Source organism: Littorina saxatilis, linkage group LG15 (assembly GCF_037325665.1).
Source record: "Littorina saxatilis isolate snail1 linkage group LG15, US_GU_Lsax_2.0, whole genome shotgun sequence".
Taxonomy (NCBI): domain Eukaryota; kingdom Metazoa; phylum Mollusca; class Gastropoda; order Littorinimorpha; family Littorinidae; genus Littorina; species Littorina saxatilis.
The window spans coordinates 4,937,026-4,961,452 of NC_090259.1; the positions used below are offsets into that span (position 1 = coordinate 4,937,026).

General features: G+C 43.0%; 1 protein-coding gene across 1 annotated transcript; it reads right to left on the minus strand.

Annotated features, from left to right (window-relative positions):
- Nucleotides 1–9,893: 9,893 nt before the first annotated feature.
- On the minus strand, nucleotides 9,894–19,905 carry LOC138948284 (uncharacterized). The gene is made up of 7 exons (XM_070319798.1): nucleotides 19,290–19,905; nucleotides 16,612–16,735; nucleotides 14,127–14,274; nucleotides 13,549–13,603; nucleotides 12,538–12,665; nucleotides 11,754–11,863; nucleotides 9,894–11,015 (listed from the first exon to the last, which is right to left on the minus strand). The coding sequence occupies exons 1-7, from the start codon at nucleotides 19,529–19,531 to the stop codon at nucleotides 10,947–10,949; spliced, it is 876 nt and encodes a 291-aa protein (XP_070175899.1). The 5' UTR covers nucleotides 19,532–19,905; the 3' UTR covers nucleotides 9,894–10,946.
- Between the last annotated feature and the right edge of the window lie 4,522 nt (nucleotides 19,906–24,427).

Consider the following 24,427-nt stretch of genomic DNA (forward strand, 5'->3'; position numbering starts at 1 on the left):
TGGTCCCACCCAGTTCCTTTCTCGTTACACACTGTCTAGACGAGTCTTGGTCCCACCCAGTACCTTTCTCGTTATACACTGTCAAGACGAGTCTTGGTCCCACCCAGTACCTTTCTCGTGAATATCAGCCCAGCCGTTGTAATTGGTCAGCAGCGGAGTTTGGTGATGGAGACTAGTGAGTGCAGGAGCCAGCTTCAGCTTTGTCAACTGTGGCCGGCGTTGAGGCGGGTGTGGCCAGTGCTCATAGCCTGCAGATCGCAACCTGAGGTCATCGATCAAGGTTGTTGTCAGACACCCTGCGTGGATTGTATTACATTGCTGCTGTCACAAAAGTCTTGTTAGGTCACTGCCCCTTAATCCCCTTCGTCTTGCCATGCATCTCTGCCTCCTCACCCCTTGTACCGACATAGTTCCTTTCCCCTTCCCCTAGCCCCCCCCTCCACCCCCACCCCCACCCCACGGCTAAAAAAAAGAGGCGAATTTACAGTCTGTGAGCATCACACCAAAAAAAAGGCCAGATTTAAAAGTAAGGGGAGTCTTACATCGGGGGGTTGGGAGATGCGATGCGGGCGGTGGCGACATAGATCGATTGGTGTAAAAAGGGGGTTCTACCCTACACCATGATGTGGCATTATCTGGCCGATAGATGCCCACAGTGACAGGGTGTCGGGCGGGGTACGTGGTGGTTTTATTTGTCGTCTGCTCCACCAGCCTGGCGTCGCCCTTCCTGATAGGATCACCAGCTGCCGGGGAGCGCGCTCCACACTTGTGGTCATCGATTTCATGGATTTCGTGGTCACTGTCGAATTGAGGTCTATAAGGTGCCCCCCCCCCCCCCCCCAAAAAAAAAAAAAAAAAAAAAACCGCTGTTACGACCTCCAACAATTTGAGAAAATCAGGTCTTAAAAAAAAAAAATCCCGGAGTTGATAGTGTTTCGTAACTTCCTTGTTAGCAGTAGTGTGTTATAATGGCCATCTATCAAATCACCGCACGTCTGTGTTTCGTAACTTACTTGTTAGCAGTAGTTTGTTATAATGGCCATCTATCAAATCACCGCACGTCTGTGTTTCGTAACTTACTTGTTAGCAGTAGTTTGTTATAATGGCCATCTATCAAATCACCGCACGTCTGTGTTTCGTAACTTACTTGTTAGCAGTAGTTTGTTATAATGGCCATCTATCAAATCACCGCACGTCTGTGTTTCGTAACTTACTTGTTAGCAGTAGTTTGTTATAATGGCCATCTATCAAATCACCGCACGTCTGTGTTTCGTAACTTACTTGTTAGCAGTAGTTTGTTATAATGGCCATCTATCAAATCACCGCACGTCTGTGTTTCGTAACTTACTTGTTAGCAGTAGTTTGTTATGATGGCCATCTATCAAATCACCGCACGTCTGTGTTTCGTAACTTACTTGTTAGCAGTAGTTTGTTATGATGGCCATCTATCAAATCACCGCACGTCTGTGTTTCGTAACTTACTTGTTAGCAGTAGTTTGTTATGATGGCCATCTATCAAATCACCGCACGTCTGTGTTTCGTAACTTACTTGTTAGCAGTAGTTTGTTATGATGGCCATCTATCAAATCACCGCACGTCTGTGTTTCGTAACTTACTTGTTAGCAGTAGTTTGTTATGATGGCCATCTATCAAATCACCGCACGTCTGTGTTTCGTAACTTACTTGTTAGCAGTAGTTTGTTATGATGGCCATCTATCAAATCACCGCACGTCTGTGTTTCGTAACTTACTTGTTAGCAGTAGTTTGTTATAATGGCCATCTATCAAATCACCGCACGTCTGTGTTTCGTAACTTACTTGTTAGCAGTAGTTTGTTATGATGGCCATCTATCAAATCACCGCACGTCTGTGTTTCGTAACTTACTTGTTAGCAGTAGTTTGTTATAATGGCCATCTATCAAATCACCGCACGTCTGTGTTTCGTAACTTACTTGTTAGCAGTAGTTTGTTATAATGGCCATCTATCAAATCACCGCACGTCTGTGTTTCGTAACTTACTTGTTAGCAGTAGTTTGTTATGATGGCCATCTATCAAATCACCGCACGTCTGTGTTTCGTAACTTACTTGTTAGCAGTAGTTTGTTATAATGGCCATCTATCAAATCACCGCACGTCTGTGTTTCGTAACTTACTTGTTAGCAGTAGTTTGTTATAATGGCCATCTATCAAATCACCGCACGTCTGTGTTTCGTAACTTACTTGTTAGCAGTAGTTTGTTATAATGGCCATCTATCAAATCACCGCACGTCTGTGTTTCGTAACTTACTTGTTAGCAGTAGTTTGTTATACTGGCCATCTATCAAATCACCGCACGTCTGTGTTTCGTAACTTACTTGTTAGCAGTAGTTTGTTATAATGGCCATCTATCAAATCACCGCACGTCTGTGTTTCGTAACTTACTTGTTAGCAGTAGTGTGTTATAATGGCCATCTATCAAATCACCGCACGTCTGTGTTTCGTAACTTACTTGTTAGCAGTAGTTTGTTATGATGGCCATCTATCAAATCACCGCACGTCTGTGTTTCGTAACTTACTTGTTAGCAGTAGTGTGTTATAATGGCCATCTATCAAATCACCGCACGTCTGTGTTTCGTAACTTACTTGTTAGCAGTAGTGTGTTATAATGGCCATCTATCAAATCACCGCACGTCTGTGTTTCGTAACTTACTTGTTAGCAGTAGTGTGTTATAATGGCCATCTATCAAATCACCGCACGTCTGTGTTTCGTAACTTACTTGTTAGCAGTAGTGTGTTATAATGGCCATCTATCAAATCACCTGTTAGCAGTAGTGTGTTATAATGGCCATCTATCAAATGACCGCACGTCTGTGCAGGGCGTTTCCGTGAGATAAGAGCATCTTCCTCCTGGACACAATCATTCTGAAACACATTCCGATATTGTAAACCCTGCTTTCTCTGCAAAAATTGAATTTTGGGGACGGAATCTAAAGCTATTTGTAATTTCAAGACTGTCCACGGTGTAAGAGCATCCTTCCACTTGAGCACAGTCCGACACGTAATAGACTGTAAGGCCTGTTTCCTCTGCGTACATTGGATTCGTGTCACATGTAGATGACATGATTTTGTGGACTGACATAGATATCAGTGACACACGGTTTGCCGGTGTGCGGGCAGAGGAAGGATGCTCTTATATAGCGCATATCCGCTGTATTCTTCTTCTTCTTCTTCTTCTTTTTCTTCTTCTTCTTCTTCTTCTTCGTTCATGTGCTGAAACTTCTACGAATGTTATGTGTATTACCGTTTTTACCCCACATTTAGGCAGCCAGTCGCCGCCCGGCCGTGATTCGAACCCACGACCTTCCGCTTTGGTAGCCAGCGCGCGTCTTATACACCAGGCCATTGACTCGTCCGATATCTGTCGTGATGTGTAAGTTGACAGTGGGGACAGTGCTTATACACTAGGCCATTGACCCGTCCGATATCTGTCGTGATGTGTAACTTGACAGTGGGGACAGTGCTTATACACAAGGCCATTGACCCGTCCGATATCTGTCGTGATGTGTAACTTGACAGTGGGGACAGTGCTTATACACTAGGCCATTGACCCGTCCGATATCTGTCGTGATGTGTAACTTGACAGTGGGGACAGTGCTTATACACTAGGCCATTGACCCGTCCGATATCTGTCGTGATGTGTAACTTGACAGTGAGGACAGTGCTTATACACTAGGCCATTGACCCGTCCGATATCTGTCGTGATGTGTAACTTGACAGTGGGGACAGTGCTTATACACTAGGCCATTGACCCGTCCGATATCTGTCGTGATGTGTAACTTGACAGTGAGGACAGTGCTTATACACTAGGCCATTGACCCGTCCGATATCTGTCGTGATGTGTAACTTGACAGTGGGGACAGTGCTTATACACTAGGCCATTGACCCGTCCGATATCTGTCGTGATGTGTAAGTTGACAGTGGGGACAGTGCTTATACACTAGGCCATTGACCCGTCCGATATCTGTCGTGATGTGTAACTTGACAGTGAGGACAGTGCTTATACACTAGGCCATTGACCCGTCCGATATCTGTCATGATGTGTAAGTTGACAGTGGGGACAGTGCTTATACACTAGGCCATTGACCCGTCCGATATCTGTCGTGATGTGTAACTTGACAGTGAGGACAGTGCTTATACACTAGGCCATTGACTCGTCCGATATCTGTCGTGATGTGTAAGTTGACAGTGGGGACAGTGCTTATACACAAGGCCATTGACTCGTCCGATATCTGTCGTGATGTGTAAGTTGACAGTGGGGACAGTGCTTATACACTAGGCCGTTGACACGTCCGATATCTGTCGTGATGTGTAACTTGACAGTGAGGACAGTGCTTATACACTAGGCCATTGACTCGTCCGATATCTGTCGTGATGTGTAACTTGACAGTGGGGACAGTGCTTATACACTAGGCCATTGACTCGTCCGATATCTGTCGTGATGTGTAACTTGACAGTGAGGACAGTGCTTATACACTAGGCCATTGACTCGTCCGATATCTGTCGTGATGTGTAACTTGACAGTGAGGACAGTGCTTATACACTAGGCCATTGACTCGTCCGATATCTGTCGTGATGTGTAAGTTGACAGTGGGGACAGTGCTTATACACTGACATAGGAACCAGCTGCTCTCGGCATTACTCCAATCTTTACTCCAATAAGCCTGGCTAAAATAGGAACCATTTTCTTTTCGTTATTGCTTTAATTTTACTGGAACAAGCCAGATTGAAAGAGAACACCAACACCTTTCACGCTGTTATAACAGCTGGATCTGTAATCACATTTTTCCTGATGCTGTAAGCTCTGAAATATTTTTCTCATCCCCCTATTAAAGTAAGGTGGGTTTGTTCCCCCTCGCAGTAAGCTTGCGACAGGATTACACCGCGACATTGATACGAGGGACACAAACAGAAACAACACAAAGATAATGCAAGAATGGAATTTCAGCCACAGAAATAACCTGACGAAAAGACACAGCGGATCTCATTATTTCAGAAGCAAAATACGCCTAGTGCAAAAAAAGCCAACCCCATATTAACCCACTTTCCTCAAAACACCTGGTCCCCCCCCCCCCCCTCCCCCACCTGCAGCCTGCAACTACCTCTCCCTTAAAAACAATCCTGCAATAATCACTTGAGTAAAGCAACACCGTCCCTGCGGTTAAAACAAGAGTTTGCGGTTGTTGGGAGGGATCGGGGGCGGGGGAGGGGGGAATGAGGAGGTCGGGCCGTTAAACAAAAAAATGATAAACAAAATCACTGATTGGTTACCCGGTATATCTTCATTTCTTCTAACCTCAGACATTTTTGAACCAAACTTATTTTTGGTGAAAGAGGAGTTTTATTGGGGAGTTTGAAGATCCAAAATAAATCGGGGCTAGATCTATTTTTGATGATTGTGCTAAACAAGGTGTGTTGGAGTTTATTCTAAGAGATCCACGCCTACAGCTGAGGTTGACATGTTCAATGAAGCACGTGTTGAGTGAGTGAGACGTTTTGTCTTGTAGTTTTGTTCAAGGGGAGAGGAGAGGGGAGGGGAGGGGAGGGGATGGGAGGGGAGGGGAGGGGAGGGGATGGGAGGGGATGGGAGGGGAGGGGAGGGGAGGGGATGGGAGGGGAGGGGAGGGGAGGGGAGGGGAGGGGAGGGGAGGGGAGGGGAGGGGAGGGGAGGTTTTTCTACTGTTAGCCTAAGTGTTGTGTTGTTTCGTATTTTCAACTTTGTGTGTGTGTGTGTGTGTGTGTGTGTGTGTGTGTGTGTGTGTGTGTGTGTGTGTGTGTGTGTGTGTGTGTGTGTTTGTATGTGTGTGTGTGTGTGTGTGTGTGTGTGTGTGTGTTTGTGTGTGGTATGTGCTTTTGTGGTGTGTGTGTGTGTGTGTGTGGTGTGTGTGTGTGTGTAGGTGGTTTTACCGACAAATGGGGACGATTGTCACTGGAGAGCAGTCAAATGGGGACGCTTCCGACAAACGGGGACGTCCCCATTTGTCGGCCCGTGCGACCCCATTTGACTGGATTTGAGCAGATTGAGCGACCCCATTTGACTGCTTCCTAGCATCCCTGTGGACAAACGGACTGGATTTTCACACAGATTCATACACACATTTTAGCTCTGCACTTTTTGGTCTGCTCAACTAAACCATGTGATTTTTATCATGTGACTTCAAATGACTTTACAGTAACTGCTTTCATCAAAATTCAGTTTCTATTCAAATGCAGTCAAACTTAAACATGTATTTGAATTTTAAAAAAAAGTTATTGCATTTAATATATTTTATTAAGAGTATTTTGAAAGAGTTCTGATTATTTGATCACGGTTTTTTTTGTTTTTTTGTATTAAAACAAAAACAAACACAGAAACATATACATTCCTGTAAAAAAAAAAAAAATGATTACAATTATTTTGTTATGAGATTTATTTTCGGTTAATTCGAAGTGTTGTGTCTCATTATTACATCTTTTTTGTCGTGTTTATTGCAATTTTTATTTATTTTATTCATGTAACCCTAGGGGTTTTTTGAAATAAGTATTGACTTGACTTGACTTATTGCGAAGTATGAACCGCGTAGGTGCTTTCTTGTTACTTTCCATTTAATAAATGTCATAATACTACCAAGATAAAGAGAGATGTACGGAGGAAGGGAGATAAATGGGGAGGAAGAGAGATATATAGGAATGGACTGAGTGAAAGGGATGGAGAGAGAAGGAGAAAAGAAGGGAGGGAGAGAGAGAGAGAGGGGGGGAAGAGATTTGGTGGGATTGAGGGAGGAAAAGAAGAAGAAAGAGATAGGGAGTGTGGAAGGGAGGGAGAGAGGAAGGGAGGGAAAGAAATAGTGGGGTGGAAGGAATGAGAGGGGGGAGAGAGTGAGATATGGAGGGAGGAAGAGAGGAGGGAAAATGAGAGAGTAGAGAGGGGAAGGAAGGATGGAAAGAAATAGTGGGAGGGAGGAAGGGAGTGAGAGAGGTGGAGATAGGAAGGGAGGAAGAGAGTGGGAGGAAGAAAGAGAGAGGGGGAGGGGTATAGAGAGTGAGATGGAGAGACAGAGGGGAGGGAGAGAGAGGGTAAGAGGGAGGTAGAGAAAAGTAGATTGTTGGCGGTAGGAAGGGATGGAATAAAGGGGGCGGGGAAGTCGTGATATATATTGAGAGAGAGGTACGGAGGAAGAAAGGGAGAGAGAGGGAGAAAAGGAGGGAGGGAGAGAGAGAGGTACGGAGGTAGGGAGAGAGAGAGGGGGAGCAAAGGAGGGAGGGAGAGAGAGAGGTAAGGAGGGAGGGAGAGAGAGAGAGAGCAAAGGAGAGAGGAAGGGAGAGAGAGGTACGGAGGGAGAGAGAGAGAGAGAGGGAGCAAAAGAGGGAGGAAGATAGAGAGGTAAGGAGGGAGGGAGGGAGAGAGAGAGAGAGAGAGAGAGAGAGCAAAGGAGGGAGGAAGAGAGAGAGGTACGGAGGGAGGAAGAGAGAGAGAGGGAGCAAAGGAGGGAGGGAGCAAATGAGGGAGGGAGAGAGAGAGAGGTACGGAGGGAGGGAGAGAGAGAGAGAGGGAGCAAAGGAGGGAGGGAGAGAGATAGGTAAGGAGGGAGTGAGAGAAAGAGAGAGGGAGCAAAAGAGGGAGGGAGAGAGAGAGGTACGGAGGAAGGGAGAGAGGGAGCAAAAGAGGGAGGGAGAGAGAGAGAGGTACGGAGGAAGGGAGAGAGAGAGATGGAGCAAAAGAGGGAGGGAGAGAGAGAGAGAGGTAGGGAGGAAGGGAGAAAGAGAGAGGGAGCAAAGAAGGGAGGCAGAGAGAGAGGTAAGGAGGGAGAGAGAGAGGGAGCAAAGGAAGGAGGGAGAGAGAGGTACGGAGGAAGGGAGGGAGAGAGAGAGAGGGAGCAAAGGAGGGAGGGAGAGAGAGGGAGCACAGGAGGGAGTGAGAAAGACAGGTACGGAGGGAGGGAGAGAGAGGGAGAGAGGGAGCAAAGGGGGGAGGGAGAGAGATAGGTAAGGAGGGTGAGAGAGAGAGAGGGAGCAAAGGAGGGAGGGAGAGAGAGATACGGAGGGAGGGAGAAAGAGAGAGGGAGCAAAGGAGGGAGGGGGAGAGAGAGGTAAGGAGGGAGAGAGAGAGGGAGCAAAGGAGGGAGGGAGAGAGAGAGGTACGGAGGAAGGGAGGGAGAGAGAAAGGTACGGATGAAGGGAGGGAGAGAGAGAGGTACGGAGAAAGAGAGTGAGAGAGAGATAGAGGGAGCAAAGGAGGGAGGGAGAGAGAGAGGTATGGAGGAAAGGAGAGAGAGAGGGGGAGCAAAGGAGGGAGGGAGAGAGAGAGGTACGGATGAAGGGAGGGAGAGAGAGAGGTACGGAGAAAGAGAGTGAGAGAGAGAGATAGAGGGAGCAAAGGAGGGAGGGAGAGAGAGAGGTATGGAGGGAGAGAGAGAGGGAGCAAAGGAGGGAGAGAGAGAGAGGGAGCAAAGGAGGGAGGGAGATAGATAGGTAAGGAGGGTGAGAGAAAGAGAGGGAGCAAAGGAGGGAGGGAGAGAGAGATATACGGAGGGAGGGAGAAAGAGAGAGGGAGCAAAGGAGGGATGGAGAGAGAGAGGTAAGGGGGGAGAGAGAGAGGGAGCAAAGGAGGGAGGGAGAGAGAGAGGTACGTAGGAAGGGAGAGAGAGAGGGAGCAAAGGAGGGAGGGAGAGAGAGAGGTAAGGAAGGAGGGAGAGAGAGAGAGGGAGCAAAGGAGGGAGGGAGGGAGAGAGAGGTACGGAGAAAGAGAGTGAGAGAGAGATAAAGGGAGCAAAGGAGGGGAGAGGAGAGAGGGAGAGGGGGCAAAGGAGGGAGGGAGAGAGAGAGGTACGGAGAAAGAGAGTGAGAGAGAGATAAAGGGAGCAAAGGAGGGGAGAGGAGAGAGGGAGAGGGGGCAAAGGAGGGAGGGAGAGAGAGAGGTACGGAGAAAGAGAGTGAGAGAGAGATAAAGGGAGCAAAGGAGGGGAGAGGAGAGAGGGAGAGGGGGCAAAGGAGGGAGGGAGAGAGAGAGGTACGGAGAAAGAGAGTGAGAGAGAGATAAAGGGAGCAAAGGAGGGGAGAGGAGAGAGGGAGAGGGGGCAAAGGAGGGAGGGAGAGAGAGAGGTACGTAGGAAGGGAGAGAGAGAGGGAGCAAAGGAGGGAGGGAGAGAGAGAGGTATGGAGGAAAGGAGAGAGAGAGGGGGAGCAAAGGAGGGAGGGAGAGAGAGAGGTACGGATGAAGGGAGGGAGAGAGAGGTACGGAGAAAGAGAGTGAGAGAGAGAGATAGAGGGAGCAAAGGAGGGAGGGAGAGAGAGAGGTATGGAGGGAGAGAGAGAGGGAGCAAAGGAGGGAGAGAGAGAGAGGGAGCAAAGGAGGGAGGGAGATAGATAGGTAAGGAGGGTGAGAGAAAGAGAGGGAGCAAAGGAGGGAGGGAGAGAGAGATATACGGAGGGAGGGAGAAAGAGAGAGGGGGCAAAGGAGGGATGGAGAGAGAGAGGTAAGGGGGGAGAGAGAGAGGGAGCAAAGGAGGGAGGGAGAGAGAGAGGTACGTAGGAAGGGAGAGAGAGAGGGAGCAAAGGAGGGAGGGAGAGAGAGAGGTAAGGAAGGAGGGAGAGAGAGAGGGAGCAAAGGAGGGAGGGAGGGAGAGAGAGGTACGGAGAAAGAGAGTGAGAGAGAGATAAAGGGAGCAAAGGAGGGGAGAGGAGAGAGGGAGAGGGGGCAAAGGAGGGAGGGAGAGAGAGAGGTACGTAGGAAGGGAGAGAGAGAGGGAGCAAAGGAGGGAGGGAGAGAGAGGTAAGGAGGGAGGGAGAGAGAGAGAGAGAGGGAGCAAAGGAGGGAGGGAGGGAGAGAGAGGTACGGAGGGAGAGAGAGAGGGAGCAAAGGAGGGAGGAAGAGAGAGAGGTAAGGAGGGAGGGAGCGAGAGAGAGAGAGACAGTCACACGCAGACGAACATAGCGTCACGCTCATACGGTAATTGCCTCTGTCATTTTTTATGTTCTGGAACGTCTTTGGTTTCTGAACAATCTGCTTATCTCATTTTAATTTGCGAACTGCCCATCTTCGGCTGTTACCACAGCATAACGTGAAATAAAAAGGTGACCGCAACATTTTCAGTCGGCAAAACTGCAAATCAACCCATAAAGAGATTCTGCATTCCGTACATTTTCAAAACAATTTGTTCTGCATCATAAAGAAAAAGTGTTCGGCAGTTTTGCTTACGTTACCGTGGCAATGGTTCCGATGGTCTAAGACTGTGTACTCTCTTACACATGATATATACCCTTCCAGTAGCTCCCCCTGTAGTTTCACCACAGACATGTCTAACACTGAGATAGGTATTTTTTCTTATGAGCGTGACGATAGATGTAGTGAGCAGTAACATGGCCATAGTGACAATAATAGAGGTGGTGCATTCCGGATCATTCATGACAAAGCTTTAATTCTCTGTTACATCATTATAAACAACACATACATATACCATCAAACTGATAACTAAACGCATAAATAGCTGTTCATTGAATATTGTGTTGATGGCAATATCTTAAACTGTTGTTCAATCAAAGTTCTTGAATGGTTAATACATGTAGATCAACAACAAAACTTTAAAACATAAGACTAAAAAAAGCATTGACCTGTTCTCATATCATTCCAAAAGCTCGAAATATGCAGGTTAACACCGCGTTCACTATGCTACCCTGATGTTTTATATTTGTTTATTTGTTTGAACATTGAAATTGCTTTTGGTTCGATGATGACCGATCACTGATGATTCGAAAACGATTGCATTTAATGTATACTTTGTATATACTTCATTGGCGTTTTTATTGAACAAAAAGTTCAATAGCAGCAAGTTTGATCAGGAAAAACATTGACTGTACATAATCTAAAACACACATCTAACCAAAATCACCAAAACACATTGTAACAAATGTTTACAATATCTAATGTTTCTTTCATGACTGGCTGACAAATATTTTGTCAACAACCTCCGGCAGCAGTACCCTCATCAAGTAGTCAGCCATCTAAAACAGACACAACAAAAGTACCACAGTGTTACCCATTTTCAACAGTATTTGATAACCCCGAGAGAAAATAATTAGGCATTACAAGCGGATTTCAATGAAAGCGAAACACTCCGTTTGCAAATGGGTGAGCACTCCACATTAAAAGAAAAAAACCGTTAATTGTTCATCTTCTTTGTGTTAATAATAGGAGATTCCGATGCCTCTGTTACGACAACGAACTCTCTGAACTGTACATCGTACGGGATCAAAAACAAGAATTGTATGTTAATGAAACGTTTATGTTTAACAAAACAAAATGTTACATATACTAGTACGTCGATCCAGTGGTCTTTTAATTAGACAGACAGACACACACTTATAGTACAAATAATAAATCTCAGAAGCGTGAATGTAACATCGCATAAGAAAGTATTGTTACGTTTTTTGTCTTTAAGCCTGAAGCTGCGGTTTTAGAAAAACAAGGCAGTAAAACTGTACCCCTAAAAAAACAAATTAATCAACAATAAACGCCGAAAGTATTGACGCCAAAGCTTGCAAATAGTCACAAGTTCCATCAGGAGTTTCAATGCCAAAAACATTATTTCCAATAATGCGATGAAATACATACGAATACATCAACATTTTCCTAACCATTTCTTGTAAAACGGGCTGCTACTTTCGTGACACAATGTGTGTACATGTTATGCTACTGTATGAAGGCCATCAAAACTAAATCAGTAAACCACTCTTACGTACGTTCAAAGACAATGTTCCGTGCTTGGAGAATAGAGATAAGAGAATATCCATCACAAGGTCTTCCTGGCCTTCTTGAAGGTAGCCAAGTCCTCCATATCCATCCAACGATCCTGTAATAAACAGTTTCAGAAATTGTTTATAAAAAAATACCTCACTCTCTTATGAGCGGAACAGACTGCAGCACCCCGAGGCTCCTATGTGGATCTTTGCCAATAGTGTGTTCAGTGCCAGGTGCAGCGAATTACTTTAATGACACATTTATACTGAATTTCTGGACCAACATAAAAACAAATACCCGTGGTCTTTCATTTAAACTTCTGGTGCCATCAAAGGCATTTCACTTCACTATCTGGCAAACATCTTGGATCAACGATTTCTTTACATGGGCTACGTGACCACCGCTATACTGAGGGTACTCCCAAAATACACCGAAAAAACCCGTATAGTACGAGGTTAAAGAATAAAGATCTTTCCTTTAGTGGCACCTATCAAAAAGGGTCTGAACCCCACCTGTTTTTTACCCTTAGTAAAGTTGACACGTGCATCATTCGATTGAGATGGCGTTATACATAATTTCTCCTATTGATTGATAATCATTACGTTTTGTCACCAACTAAGCAAGATGTTAGTGTGTGAATAATTTTGTGTAAGTACTGGATTACAGTAAATAGTACCATGTCATTGTAACTACAAAAGTAATAAACACGATTAGCTTTTTTTAATTAAAGACCGTGTTGGGTGGGGAGACCATTATTGAATAAGGCAGCAATGAAGTGAAACTCACGTCGGGATACTCCACCTCGGCAGTACAGCTTATGACGGTCACTTTCTTTGGTCCCGTCAAATATGGCAAACAGTTCCGATTTCAGTTGTTTGACACGTGCTGCCAGTTTTTCGTCTGGCAACGTCAACCTGCCATGCACATGACAATTATATGATTTAATTTTGATACAACAGGTGAACAATTTAGATAAATGAATTTCCTGGTTAATCGTAACATTCCAATTCTACTGCAAAAGGTATATTGCGTGCCAGGCCGAGTTCATTAAGAGCTATTACCGGCAATCGACGCGCGGGGTTACAAGCGCCCATTGGGCTGTTCCTAAAAACAAATGTTCTTTAAAATGATTGATTTTATTGATTCGGGTTTTGAGTCAAGTGCTCTGCTACCTGAGCTCACTCGGCACATTGTTACTTCGCGTAGTGAGACAGTTTCTCGAGCATGAGAGTCCGTTATCAATCTGTGTCCGAGTCGCTCCGCAAACCATAACAAGGAGCTAAAGCACCACACACACAAAATACAGAAGATTACGGATTGGCAAAATAGGCTTGTTTTAGACGTATCCTTGCACATCCTGGCAAAACCCTCAATCCTGGCTGCCTTTTTTTCGGATTACGCGAAATGGGCAAAAGTCTTGCCGAATTCCCGTCAATTCAGAAATTCCGTGAATGCGGTCCGACTTAAACACTTTCACCCCGTTTGTCATATAGAAAAACATAAAGTCTGTTTTTTCCACTTTTTTCCTACAAAAGATAAACGACACAGCTAGGCTACAAAACCCTACAGTACAAACGAAAATGACGAGACCGAAACGTTACATGAATTCTTAAAATTATGACTCGTCTTAATGTATTCAATATGAACTGCTTTTTGGAAAGCAACATTCTGGATCCACTACCTCATTAGCAGTGAGCTTACAAACAGATTTAATATTGCACTACGACATTTTTTGAAAGGAACTATCGTTTAATTTGATAACAGAAGTTTGTAAACTGGCATCTTGTGTTCACCTACCCCAAATCAGGCTCATCAGTGTCTGCGATATTTTTAGGTGAAAGTGACACTGGACCTGCACAACAGAAAATGATTGGCATAGTTACTTAAAAGCCTCGTGTGTTATGACAAAAAACACACAATATATTGCCCAAGTGCCTTTCATCGTCATGACATCTATTTGAATTACTCGCACTCTTGGTTTAGACAATTCTTTGTGTAACTGCACAACTCCGAAAAACTCAAAACAACGTATGGGCCATTCCTTTATATTGAAAGTACAGCACATTGCCAAAGCCTCAGCAAGGTTACTCGCTGACTGAACTTTTGAACAGTCTTGGAGTTAGCCAATTAAACTCCCACGCCATGGTTTAAAGTCACTGTACTTCTCACTTCAAGGTGCAGAGAGACCCTACAAGGATCCTGCACATGAACTTCAAAAGCTTGCATGGAATCCGGACACTTGGTTGCATTTGAGTTCGGAACCTTAGAAAATGTGTTCATTTAAGTTTTAAATCCACTGAGTAACATTAATTGCATTGTGTTTCTCATACATTTCGTATACAATAGCACAAAACTGTACCAGAAACAAACAGTACCTGCGTGGTTCATACCAAGGGAAGTTGTGTTTTGCCAGCCTTCCAGCAGCTTTGCCAAAGCGGAGTGACGTCTCTCAAGTTCTTCGTCGTGGACGTTGTAGCAGGACAGCTGAATTTCTGTTAAAACTCCGCTGATTTTTAACTGGACCTGAAATAAACAGACAAATTATATATACAGTCACATACCCACATCGCCTTCACTGTAAAGGCACACTCATTCCAATGTAATCAGTTCGGCTCAACGTTTGAGATGTGGCCGCGCCAGGCTTTTACATGGAATCATACCATCCACCTCTTGGTTATAAAATTACACAAAACGCTGAAATGAGGTGTGGTTAATATTTCAGTCAGAGAGAGAAATAAAGAGAGAGACCGACAGAGACCCAGAGAGAGAGAGAGAGAGAGAGAGAGAGAGAGAGAGAGAGAGAGAGAGAGAGAGGGGGAGAGAGAGAGAGAGAGAGAGAGAGAGAGAGACAGAGACAGAGACAGAGAGAGAAGAGAGAGAGAGAGGGATAGAGACAGAGGGAGAGAGACAGAGGGAGAGAGAAAGAGAGATACAGAGGGAGAGAGTGAGGGGAGAGAGAGAGAGAGGGGGGGCGAGGAAAGGAGAGAGAGAGAGAGAGAGAGAGAGAGAGAGAGGAGAGAGAGCTCATTCTTGCTATACGGTAAACACTATAAAGAAACATTTTATCAGTCACACACGAGAGAGAGAGAGAGAGAGAGAGAGAGAGAGAGAGAGACTTAGACTTAGAACATTTTATTCACATAAAGGGTAGACATTTTAGGCCATAGGCTTAATCTTACAATGTGCCCTTGAGAGAAAGAGAGGGATAGAGAGAGAGTGAGAGAGAAGGGGGGGGAGGGAGGGAGAGATAAAGAGCGCGAGGGAGAGAGAGAGAGAGGGAGAGAGAGTGAGAGAGAGAAGGGGGGGGCGAGGGAGGGAGAGATAAAGAGCGCGAGGGAGAGAGAGAGAGAGAGAGAGAGAGAGAGAGAGAGAGAGAGAGAGAGAGAGAGAGAGAGAGAAGGGGGGGCGAAGGAGGGAGAGATAAAGAGCTCGAGAGAGAGAGAGAGAGAGAGAGAGAGAGAGATTGGATTGGATTGGATTGTTTACTCATTTAGGCCATAGCCCCTTGTGAGGGGGGTGAACATATATACTATGACATAATGACATTTGCACACAAATGAAATAAATCATACACGAACTAAGACATTACATTTCAAATAAAATATATCGTAGGCTTACATGAACTAAGACATAACAACACTACGTAGTCGAAATGCTTCGTACACATAAACTGACAACTTTCGAACAATACCTTCATTCACAGATGCCATAAGCATAGAAAACTTGTGTAAACTTGGGTTTCTACAAAACTTAGCAAAAATAAACTAGCATCGCAAATCACGAAGTGCGGGGCAACAAAGCACAAAATGAAACTCATCTTCCTTACGTTCCCTGCACAACGGGCATAACAACATATCTGCATCGTATCTCTTATATCGATTAACGTGCACAAATAGTTCTGTTATTCCACCTCGGAATCTTGCCATATTAATTGTCAAATGCCTATCCATGTTCAATAATAAAAAAGGTTTTACTTCGTGCACGGTGCAAAATGTCCTATATAACGCAAATCTATAACTGTTCTGAACATGAACATTCCATTCGTGCCATCTACAATCAATCAATCTTTCTCTGAAATCTTTAAAAAAACCGGTTCTCATCTTGCACTCCTTGATTCATCCATACAAACCCAAAACCATTCTGACATAATTTACAACGTACGCTAGACACCCAGTTTCTTTTACCTCTTTCATCCAGTTCACGCAACATTTTATATGCTTTATGTGGCAATCTATTTACGTCCATTCTTAACAACTTCAACCAATATTTAACACAACGTATTGCAGCATTCACATAAAGGAAAGGGAGGGAGAGAGATATAGAGTGACAGAGGGAGGGAGAGAGTGAGGGGAGAAAGAGAGAGGGGGGCGAGAAAAGGAAAGAGAGAGAGAGGAAGAGAAAGAGAGAGAGAGAGACAGAGAGAGAGAGAGAGATCATTCTTGCTATACGGTAAACACTATAAAGAAACATTTTATCAGTCACACACATCAGAGAGAGAGAGAGGGGAGAGTGAGAGAGAGAGAAGGGGGGGGGGCGAGGGAGAGATAAAGAGCGCGAGGGAGAGAGAGAGAGAGGGGGGGAGAGAGAGAGAGAGGGAGAGAGACCCAGAGAAAGAGAGAAAGAGAGAGAGAGAGAGAGAGAGAGAGAGAGAGAGAGAGAGATCATTCTTGCTACATGTATACGGTAAACACTATAAAGAAACATTTTATCAGTCACACAAATTAAAGGGTCTCTGCTCAAGATCTTAGAATGTGACGAGTGTCCTAAATTTAATATATCACACAACACATAAAACATATTCAATGAAAACAAAATGATGACTTAGGTATTAGTCGGATGCACATGAAGTACGTTGCGTACCTCTGCATCGTTGTTGTTCGAGGACTCATGGTTGTGACTGTTCATCATGTTTTTGATCCAAAGCAAACCTTTCTTGCGGTCAGCAGATACAAAAATGAAGGCTGGGCATTCTGTTTTCTTTGACCTGAAAGTACAAAACAATATATTTACGAAACGGGGCAAAATTAACAAGGAACGAAACAACAATTCAACATTCTGACCAATTGATTTATTTGTGTTTACACTATTTATTTATTTGTTCATTTATTTATTTATTTACGAGGATTTATATCGCGCACGTATCTCACCACACAAGGCGACTCAAGGCGCATGTTACCTATTAATGCACACAGGCAAAATATAAGCCAAATTTATTTTGTTGGTCCGAACTCTTCTAGGGTTTCGTTATTTTAGAGAGAGAGACAGACAGAGAGAGAGAGAGAGACAATGACAATGACAAATTCTTTATTAACGAGGGTAATGGCATAAGCAAACAGGTGCTTTTTTACATCCAGCCCTCGCCCGAATGATAATACGTTTTAAAATGTTGGAATATCAATTAAAGAAGTAATAAAAACAAACGACAAACAAGCAAACGATTACAGACTAAACAAACAAACAAAAATATACATACAAACGAACATGACATACTTATTGTCAAAGGTATCAAGCAACGCAAAACGTGAGAGAGAGAGAGAGAGAGAGAGAGAGAGAGAGAGAGAGAGAGAGAGAGAGAGAGAGAGAGAGAGAGAGAGAGAGAGAGAGAGAGAGATCTTTTTTCATCCAGCCCTCGCCCAAGAGGGAATTAACTAAGCAGTGCATAATAATGAAGCAGAAGAAGAAGCAAAACAAAAACATAAAAACATGGTTATTAAATCAGACAAAGAGGAAAAAAAAAAGAAAAAAAAGAAGAAAAAAAATGATTATATTAGTAGATCTTCATGTACTTTATCAAACAGCAGTACCTGATCGCGGCATTAAGTGCCACACGACGATGAAAGCATATACAAAAAAAGTATGTCTTCTAAAACTGGCAACAGAAAGTGGCTGTCTGAGAGAAACTGGTAAAACATTCCACAGAAATGGACCTGAGTATGCCAGACTAGTTTTATACAAGTCAATTCTAGGGAGGGGAACATTTAGTTTCTTCGTGCGGCTTGATGAAGTCTCAGTTAATAATATTCTTTCAGTTAAATAGTCCGGTACATGTCCACGAACTATTTTATGCATAAACCTTGCCTTGTTAAACGCTAGTCTGGATGAAAGTGGAAGAATTTCAGCTTTTTTGTAGTCATGATTAGAGAGGGTGCTGTTTTTCAGCAGAACAACTTTTACTCCGCGTCTGTGCAAAGATTTTAGGGGTCTTAAAGCTGCATCACTTGCAGAATCCCAAAGGGTTGATGCATAGTCTATTCCAGACTGCACATGCGCTTGAAAAAATGTTCTGCGTGCATCAAAATTTAGAAAATGTTTAATCTTTGCAGACTGATGAACTGATGAGAGAGAGAGAGACAGACAGACAGACAGAGACAGAGAGACAGAGAGAGAGAGAGAGACAGAGAGACAGACATACAGACAGACAGACACACACACACACACACACACAAAGAGCGATGTGGATTCACAGTGCGCGGCGCGTTGTGCAGCGTTGCGATTTACAACGCGCGGCGCTACGAGGGGCGCAGCGATTCACGACGCGCGATGTATTCTGCTGTTACATTTTCTTCACAATCGCAATAACTTGACTAAATGTAACAAGTCGCGTAAGGCGAAAATACAACATTTAGTCAAGTAGCTGTCGAACTCACAGAATGAAACTGAACGTAATGCAACCCAGCAAGACCGTATACTCGTAGCATCGTCAGTCCACCGCGCACGGCAAAGGCAGTGAAATTGACAAGATGAGCGGAGTAGCACTTGCGCTGAGAAGGATAGCACGCTTTTCTGTACCTCTCTTCGTTTTAACTTTCTGAGCGTGTTTTTAATCCAAACATATCACATCTATATGTTTTTGGAATCAGGAACCGACAAGGAATAAGATGAAGGTGTTTTTAAAATTGATTTGGACAATTTAATTTTGATAATAATTTTTATATATTTAATTTCCAGAGCTTGTTTTTAATCCAAATATAACATATTTATATATTTTTTGAATCAGAATATGATAAAGAATAAGATGTACGTAAATTTGGATCGTTTTATAAAAAATTTTTTTTTTTTACAATGTTCAGATTTTTAATGACCAAACTCACTCATTAGTTTTTAAGCCACCAAGCTGAAATGCAATACCAAACCCCGGCCTTCGTCGAAGATTACTTGATCAAAATTTCAACCAATTTGGTTGAAAAATGAGAGCGTGACAGTGCCGCCTCAACTTTCACGAAAAGCCGGATATGACGTCATCAAAGACATTTATTGAAAAAATGAAAAAAAGTATGGGGATTTCATAAAGATCGGTCCAGTAGTTTAGTCTAAATCGCTCTACACACACAGACAGACAGACAGACAGACACACACACACACACACATACACCACGACCCTCGTCTCGATTCCCCCCTCTACGTTAAAATATTTAGTCAAAACTTGACTAAATAAAAATAAAAAATAAATAATAATATTAAAATTAAACATTCATACGAGTTACTATCTGTGACAAGGAAGCATAAGAAGTATAGCAAATAAGTATAAATCCGCTTACCCATTGCTCCTATTCGCACCTCGGCCTGTGAGTCGTCCTTTTCCTGAGTACTTGCACACAAGTTTTGCGTATGCATACTTCAGTTCGTCTGGAAAGGGCTGTTTTGAATTCTTGTTCGCAAGTTGAACAGCACGACTGTATTTGACCACGTACACCAAATCGTTCTTTCTGGAAAAGTCTGCCAGCCGTTCGGTAAGGTCGTTCCAACTTCTGAATGTTTCCCCAACTGTCATTTGCGCCATTTCTCAGCAATTGATCAACGGTGTGGTTATGGGTGTAGTAAGTGTCGAATTGTGGGAATGCACAGTTCTGTCCGCCAAGTGGTTTTAAACACCGCGCGTATTTGCACCAAGTAATAACGTGTCACATCAAAATAGTACTTTACTGTCAGATAGTTTAGCGCCAAAAACATGAACCAATGATAGCCCATGGATTAGTAAGTCACATCATGTTGGGGCGGGGCCAATGAACTAATGTCAACACAGTAAGTATATCAACCAATGTTTTGCTCCGCCCCCACATCACGTGACCCATAAACCCATCGCCTATAATTAGATCATAAAATTACCGCTTCAGTTCTGAGACATCCTGCTTGCTGGCGCGCGCGCAGAGAAAACATTTCCCTATTTATCTTCACTTCTGATGCTCATCCTATTGTTGTTGGCTTTCCGAGATAACAGGGAGCAAAGGGCAGTGCCCCACTTAGTGATCGACATAATGCTATCTTTCCTGTAATAAAGTTCAAAGTTCAAAGTTCCAAAATTCTCTCTCTCTCTCTCTTTCTCTCTCTCTCTCTCTCTCTCTCTCTCTCTCTCTCTCTCTCTCTCTCTCTCTCTCTCTCTCTCTCTCTCTCTCTCTCCCTGCCCCACACACACAAATACACACGCACTAACACATACAAAGCAGCAGGCTAGGATGCGGCAAATTGGGTAAGGCAGAATGGTAAATGGTATACGGCAAGTTGGGAGAGGCTGGTTGGGTTGCCGCCAACGCATCTAGCATTCCAAGTTCTACAAGGGGGGGGGGGGGGGGTGTGCTTTTGAAACAAGTGCTACCAAGTTTTGCTTTTGCCGGTTTTGGTAATCCTACATTCCTCCGTGCGACAGCGGACTTAATGCGCATTAAAAACTCTTTTGATGTTTTGCTTTAATTTTGACTTGGAGCGAAATAAATTAAAACATCTTGTTCGTTGTGCTTTTTGTTTTTTAATTAAAGCGTATTCCATTTTTAAATTAAATATCACTTGCCTGTTAGCGCTTTATTGTTGTTGCAATAGTTGTATTTACTTGGAAGAAAAAAGGCATACAACGAGACATTCATGGTAGCCAAAGAAGCAAATATGAATAAGAGACCTTCCTTCCTTTTTAAGTTTTACTGACACAGTGACAGACGACTCAATTCGTCATCAAAGACTTGTTATTGGCGCCACAAAGCCAAGAACTCATCCTTTTTCCTCCGGCGAGTATGACTCCATGGCGTAACTCCACACACTCAGCTTCGTTCAAGTGGTCTGTATTCGCAATGGGTAGGGAGGGGGGGCATGAAACCTAGCTTAAGTGTGCCAGGTAACGTGTCACTATTTCAAGAAAACATAACACCACAAAAGCTTCTTGCGTGATTGAAGAATTACTCAAGCGAGCGATAAGTGTGTGATCACATCCGTTCTGTACCCCAGGACAGCTTTAGAGAATGCGTCATACTCATTCAGCTATTTCCTTGTTCATGATCGAAGAGAATAGAAAGTTCCTAAACAAAAAAATCTTTGGAACTTTAAGCAAAGGGTTCTCTGAAGTTTCAACAATCTTTTCAATATATTGCCTTGACCGGGGAAAGATAACATAGATGGGTAAAAGCCGGCAAATATTTCATGAACTGATAAACGTAAAATTGACGGGTGTACGCCAGCAAATATTGTATGGACTATAAAAGGAAGAACAGTGTTCTTGTTACGGCGATGACCTTAAAGGTGATCTCACAGAATGTTGTTTGAAACCCAACAGAAACAAATAAAAACAGAAACAAACAAGTCGCGTAAGGCGAAAATACAACATTTAGTCAAGTAGCTGTGGAACTCCCAGAATGAAACTGAACGCAATGCAACGCAGCAAGACAGTATACTCGTAGCATCGTCAGTCCACCGCTCACGGCAAAGGCAGTGAAATTGACAAGAAGAGCGGTTTAGTAGTTGCGCTGAGAAGGATAGCACGCTTTTCTGTACCTCTCTTCGTTTTAACTTTCTGAGCGTGTTTTTAATCCAAACATATCATATCTATATGTTTTTGCAATCAGGAACCGACAAGAAATAAAATGAAAGTGTTTTTGAATTGATTTAGAAAATTTAATTTTGAAAATAATTTTTATATATTTAATTTCCAGAGCTTGTTTTTAATCCAAATATAACATATTTATATGTTTTTGGAATCAGCAAATGATTTAGAATAAGATGAACGTAAATTTGGATCGTTTTATATAAAAATGTTTTTTTACAATTTTCAGATTTTTAATGACCAAAGTCATCAATTTATTTTTAAGCCACCAAGCTGAAATGCAATACCGAAGTCCGGGCTTCGTCGAACATTACTTGATCTGTATGTGGGCAGCACACGTCTTCAGATGTCTATGAAAAGATGTATGAGCAACTGCAGAACTAAAACGTGCATGATATTATGAAGCATCGATTAGAGATAACTATTGCGAGCATGACCAACATGAGAAATCATGTTTTTGACAGTTTTGAACTGCCAAAATTAAGTGAGGACATGGAGTTTATCTTTTAAGCATTGCATGGGGTTCTAGAACTGTCCGAGGGGGTATTGGGAGATAAGTGTTACCATACATGGTGTACCTCAATCAACATTAGACATTCAGTGACTTGAAAACAGCCCTTACAGGCATGATTAGCGCGTTTTGCATGGATGATTGCGTTCATGTCTTTGATGAATTTGTCTCGACATTGCGCGTGTGTAACTTCACAACGAAGGGGTTAATTTGTCCAGTACTTTAAGTTTAGGAAATAATTTTTATGGTCATAGTTGTTGTGCAAAAACTTCAGTTCGACCATTTTACACAGTTTTGAATGTTTATTTATTTATTTATTTATTAAGGAGATTTCTATAGCGCTAATATGTTGGTAGTATTTTTTTCGACCGAGTTATCTCTATTCGTTGGGCAGTTTTGTTTGTCGGACAGATTTTTCACACAAATGACCAGGAAACCGGATTACGTAAGCCGCGTCAGCTGTTCCCTTTGTAAAAGTCAGCGTAGCTCGAGAACGGCATTGGAGTACTTTCGGTGTTCTTTACCTTGCCCAAGAAACAGCGCATATGACTCTTTGAGTATACTTCACAAACTCGAGTTGTGCTTGGTTTGATCATAAACACTATCTAGTCAAGGACGTCGTAAAATGGCCCTCGGTCAAGTTTTCACCGAGAACTATTTTATGATGTCCTTGACTGTTATGTGTTAGTCGGCTTAGAATATGCGCGCAGGCTTCAAAGTTTTGATCCATTCGATTATCTCAACAGACATCCTTTGATTGTAAAGTTAAATGCGGGCACATGATGGTTTAGCATACTTAACTTGAAAGTTTCCCGCTGTGGTAGATTTTTATGGTGGTTGTCACACAGGCAGCGACGGCTTTACTGGTCGTACCAAGTTGTGCTGAATGAATCTAGGGGTCATGGTCGAGGCCGTGTTTATCGTCCGGGTTAAAGAATTGAATTGGCATAAGGTTATATTTGTCCATATAATCATACAGGGTTGCAAAGCGGGTTAAGTTTGAAGTACATTTTACGAAGGTGTGCTCTATGGTAATTTCGCTGCCACACTCGCAGTTTCTTTTGAAAACGGAACAATTGAGGCCTTTGGTAAGGGCCCTTCTTAGAATGCGTAATAGGGCTGGAGGGAGTTTAGGAAAAAAGCCCCATTTGATGTATTTCATGGGGTCGTTCTTGTGTGTGCTGTTTAGTTTTGTAAGTAAAAATGCGTTTTGGAAGCATGGATTTTAATTCTATTTTAGTTTCGTTAAAAAAAGATAAAACTCAGGACCACCTGTTAAGAGGTTTAAAAGTGACAACATCGTGAGAAAAATATAAATGGTATTCTGAGATGGAGTAGCCAATATTAATTTCGGTTGAGGAGGAAATGGCAGCCTTCTTTGCTGCAGTGTCGGCTAGATCATTTCCTCTTAGGTTAGTATGCGAGGGAATCCATATTAGGTCTAGGGCCGTGCCTTGTAAGATTACTTGATGCAGTTGTTCGTTACCTCGCTTTTGCCTTTAATGACTGACTGACTGACTGACTTTGGGGATTAACGTCCTCTGAGGTAACTAAGATCTATTTGGGAACATTTACTGTGATACTGTAAGAGGAGCAAGAAAAGAAAAGAAAAAAGATTTAAAACAAAAATAGGGGATGAGGGGGTAGATGGGGGGGAGGGATGAGACCATGAAACTAGTTTTTAGAAGTTATGCAATAAAACATTTAAACATTGTAGGCTCAGACCACTTCGCCGTATTTAATCTTAGACACCGTACGTTATTAGACCCGAAAGTGCAATACTTAAGATGCTGGTCCGCTCAAAGCACTGTTGAAGCAACAATTTGTCTTTTGGTCGCAGATAAGGACATACTCTGTCAAAACATTTGAATGTATGTCTGAAGCATGACTAAACGCCCCGAAGGGCTCCGTCTAGTAACTCTATTTTTGATATCGTTTTTTGTGTTTTTTTCAGCAATTTGCAATGAGGTCACCCATCATAATAAGTTCCATACGCCATCTTAGTGAAACGGAGGCATTTTGTATCGCTGATTTGATTTACAAACTGCTCTTGCAGCGGATCATTTGATCGGAACTAAATAAGTAAAGTGAAAATTGGTAAATAAATATATAGATGGATAAATCAGAAAACAAGATTGCAAAACATAAACACGCTCATAAAACATGTTAGTTTCCACTATTGCCGTAAACAAGTTCTCTGCAAAAACATCGAAAGTCAAATACTGTTTTCGCCTCTGTTTCTACTTGTTGTTGATTTTTTACATTAATTTTAATCAAGTCTTGTAGATTTTATCTTTGAAATATATTTGCTTTGTGTTTTGTAACAGAATTAACTATGGTATTGTGTTGCTTAGTACTTG

Excerpts from the sequence above, each read along its gene's own strand:
- LOC138948284 (XM_070319798.1), bottom strand. The coding sequence starts at position 19,531 with ATGGCGCAAATGACAGTTGGGGAAACATTCAGAAGTTGGAACGACCTT. Across the intron at positions 12,666-13,548 it reads ACTGATGAGCCTGATTTGGG|GTTGACGTTGCCAGACGAAA; the intron begins GTAGGTGAACAC and ends TGTGCATGGCAG. Across the intron at positions 11,016-11,753 it reads ACGGAACATTGTCTTTGAAC|ATGGCTGACTACTTGATGAG; the intron begins GTACGTAAGAGT and ends TGTCTGTTTTAG.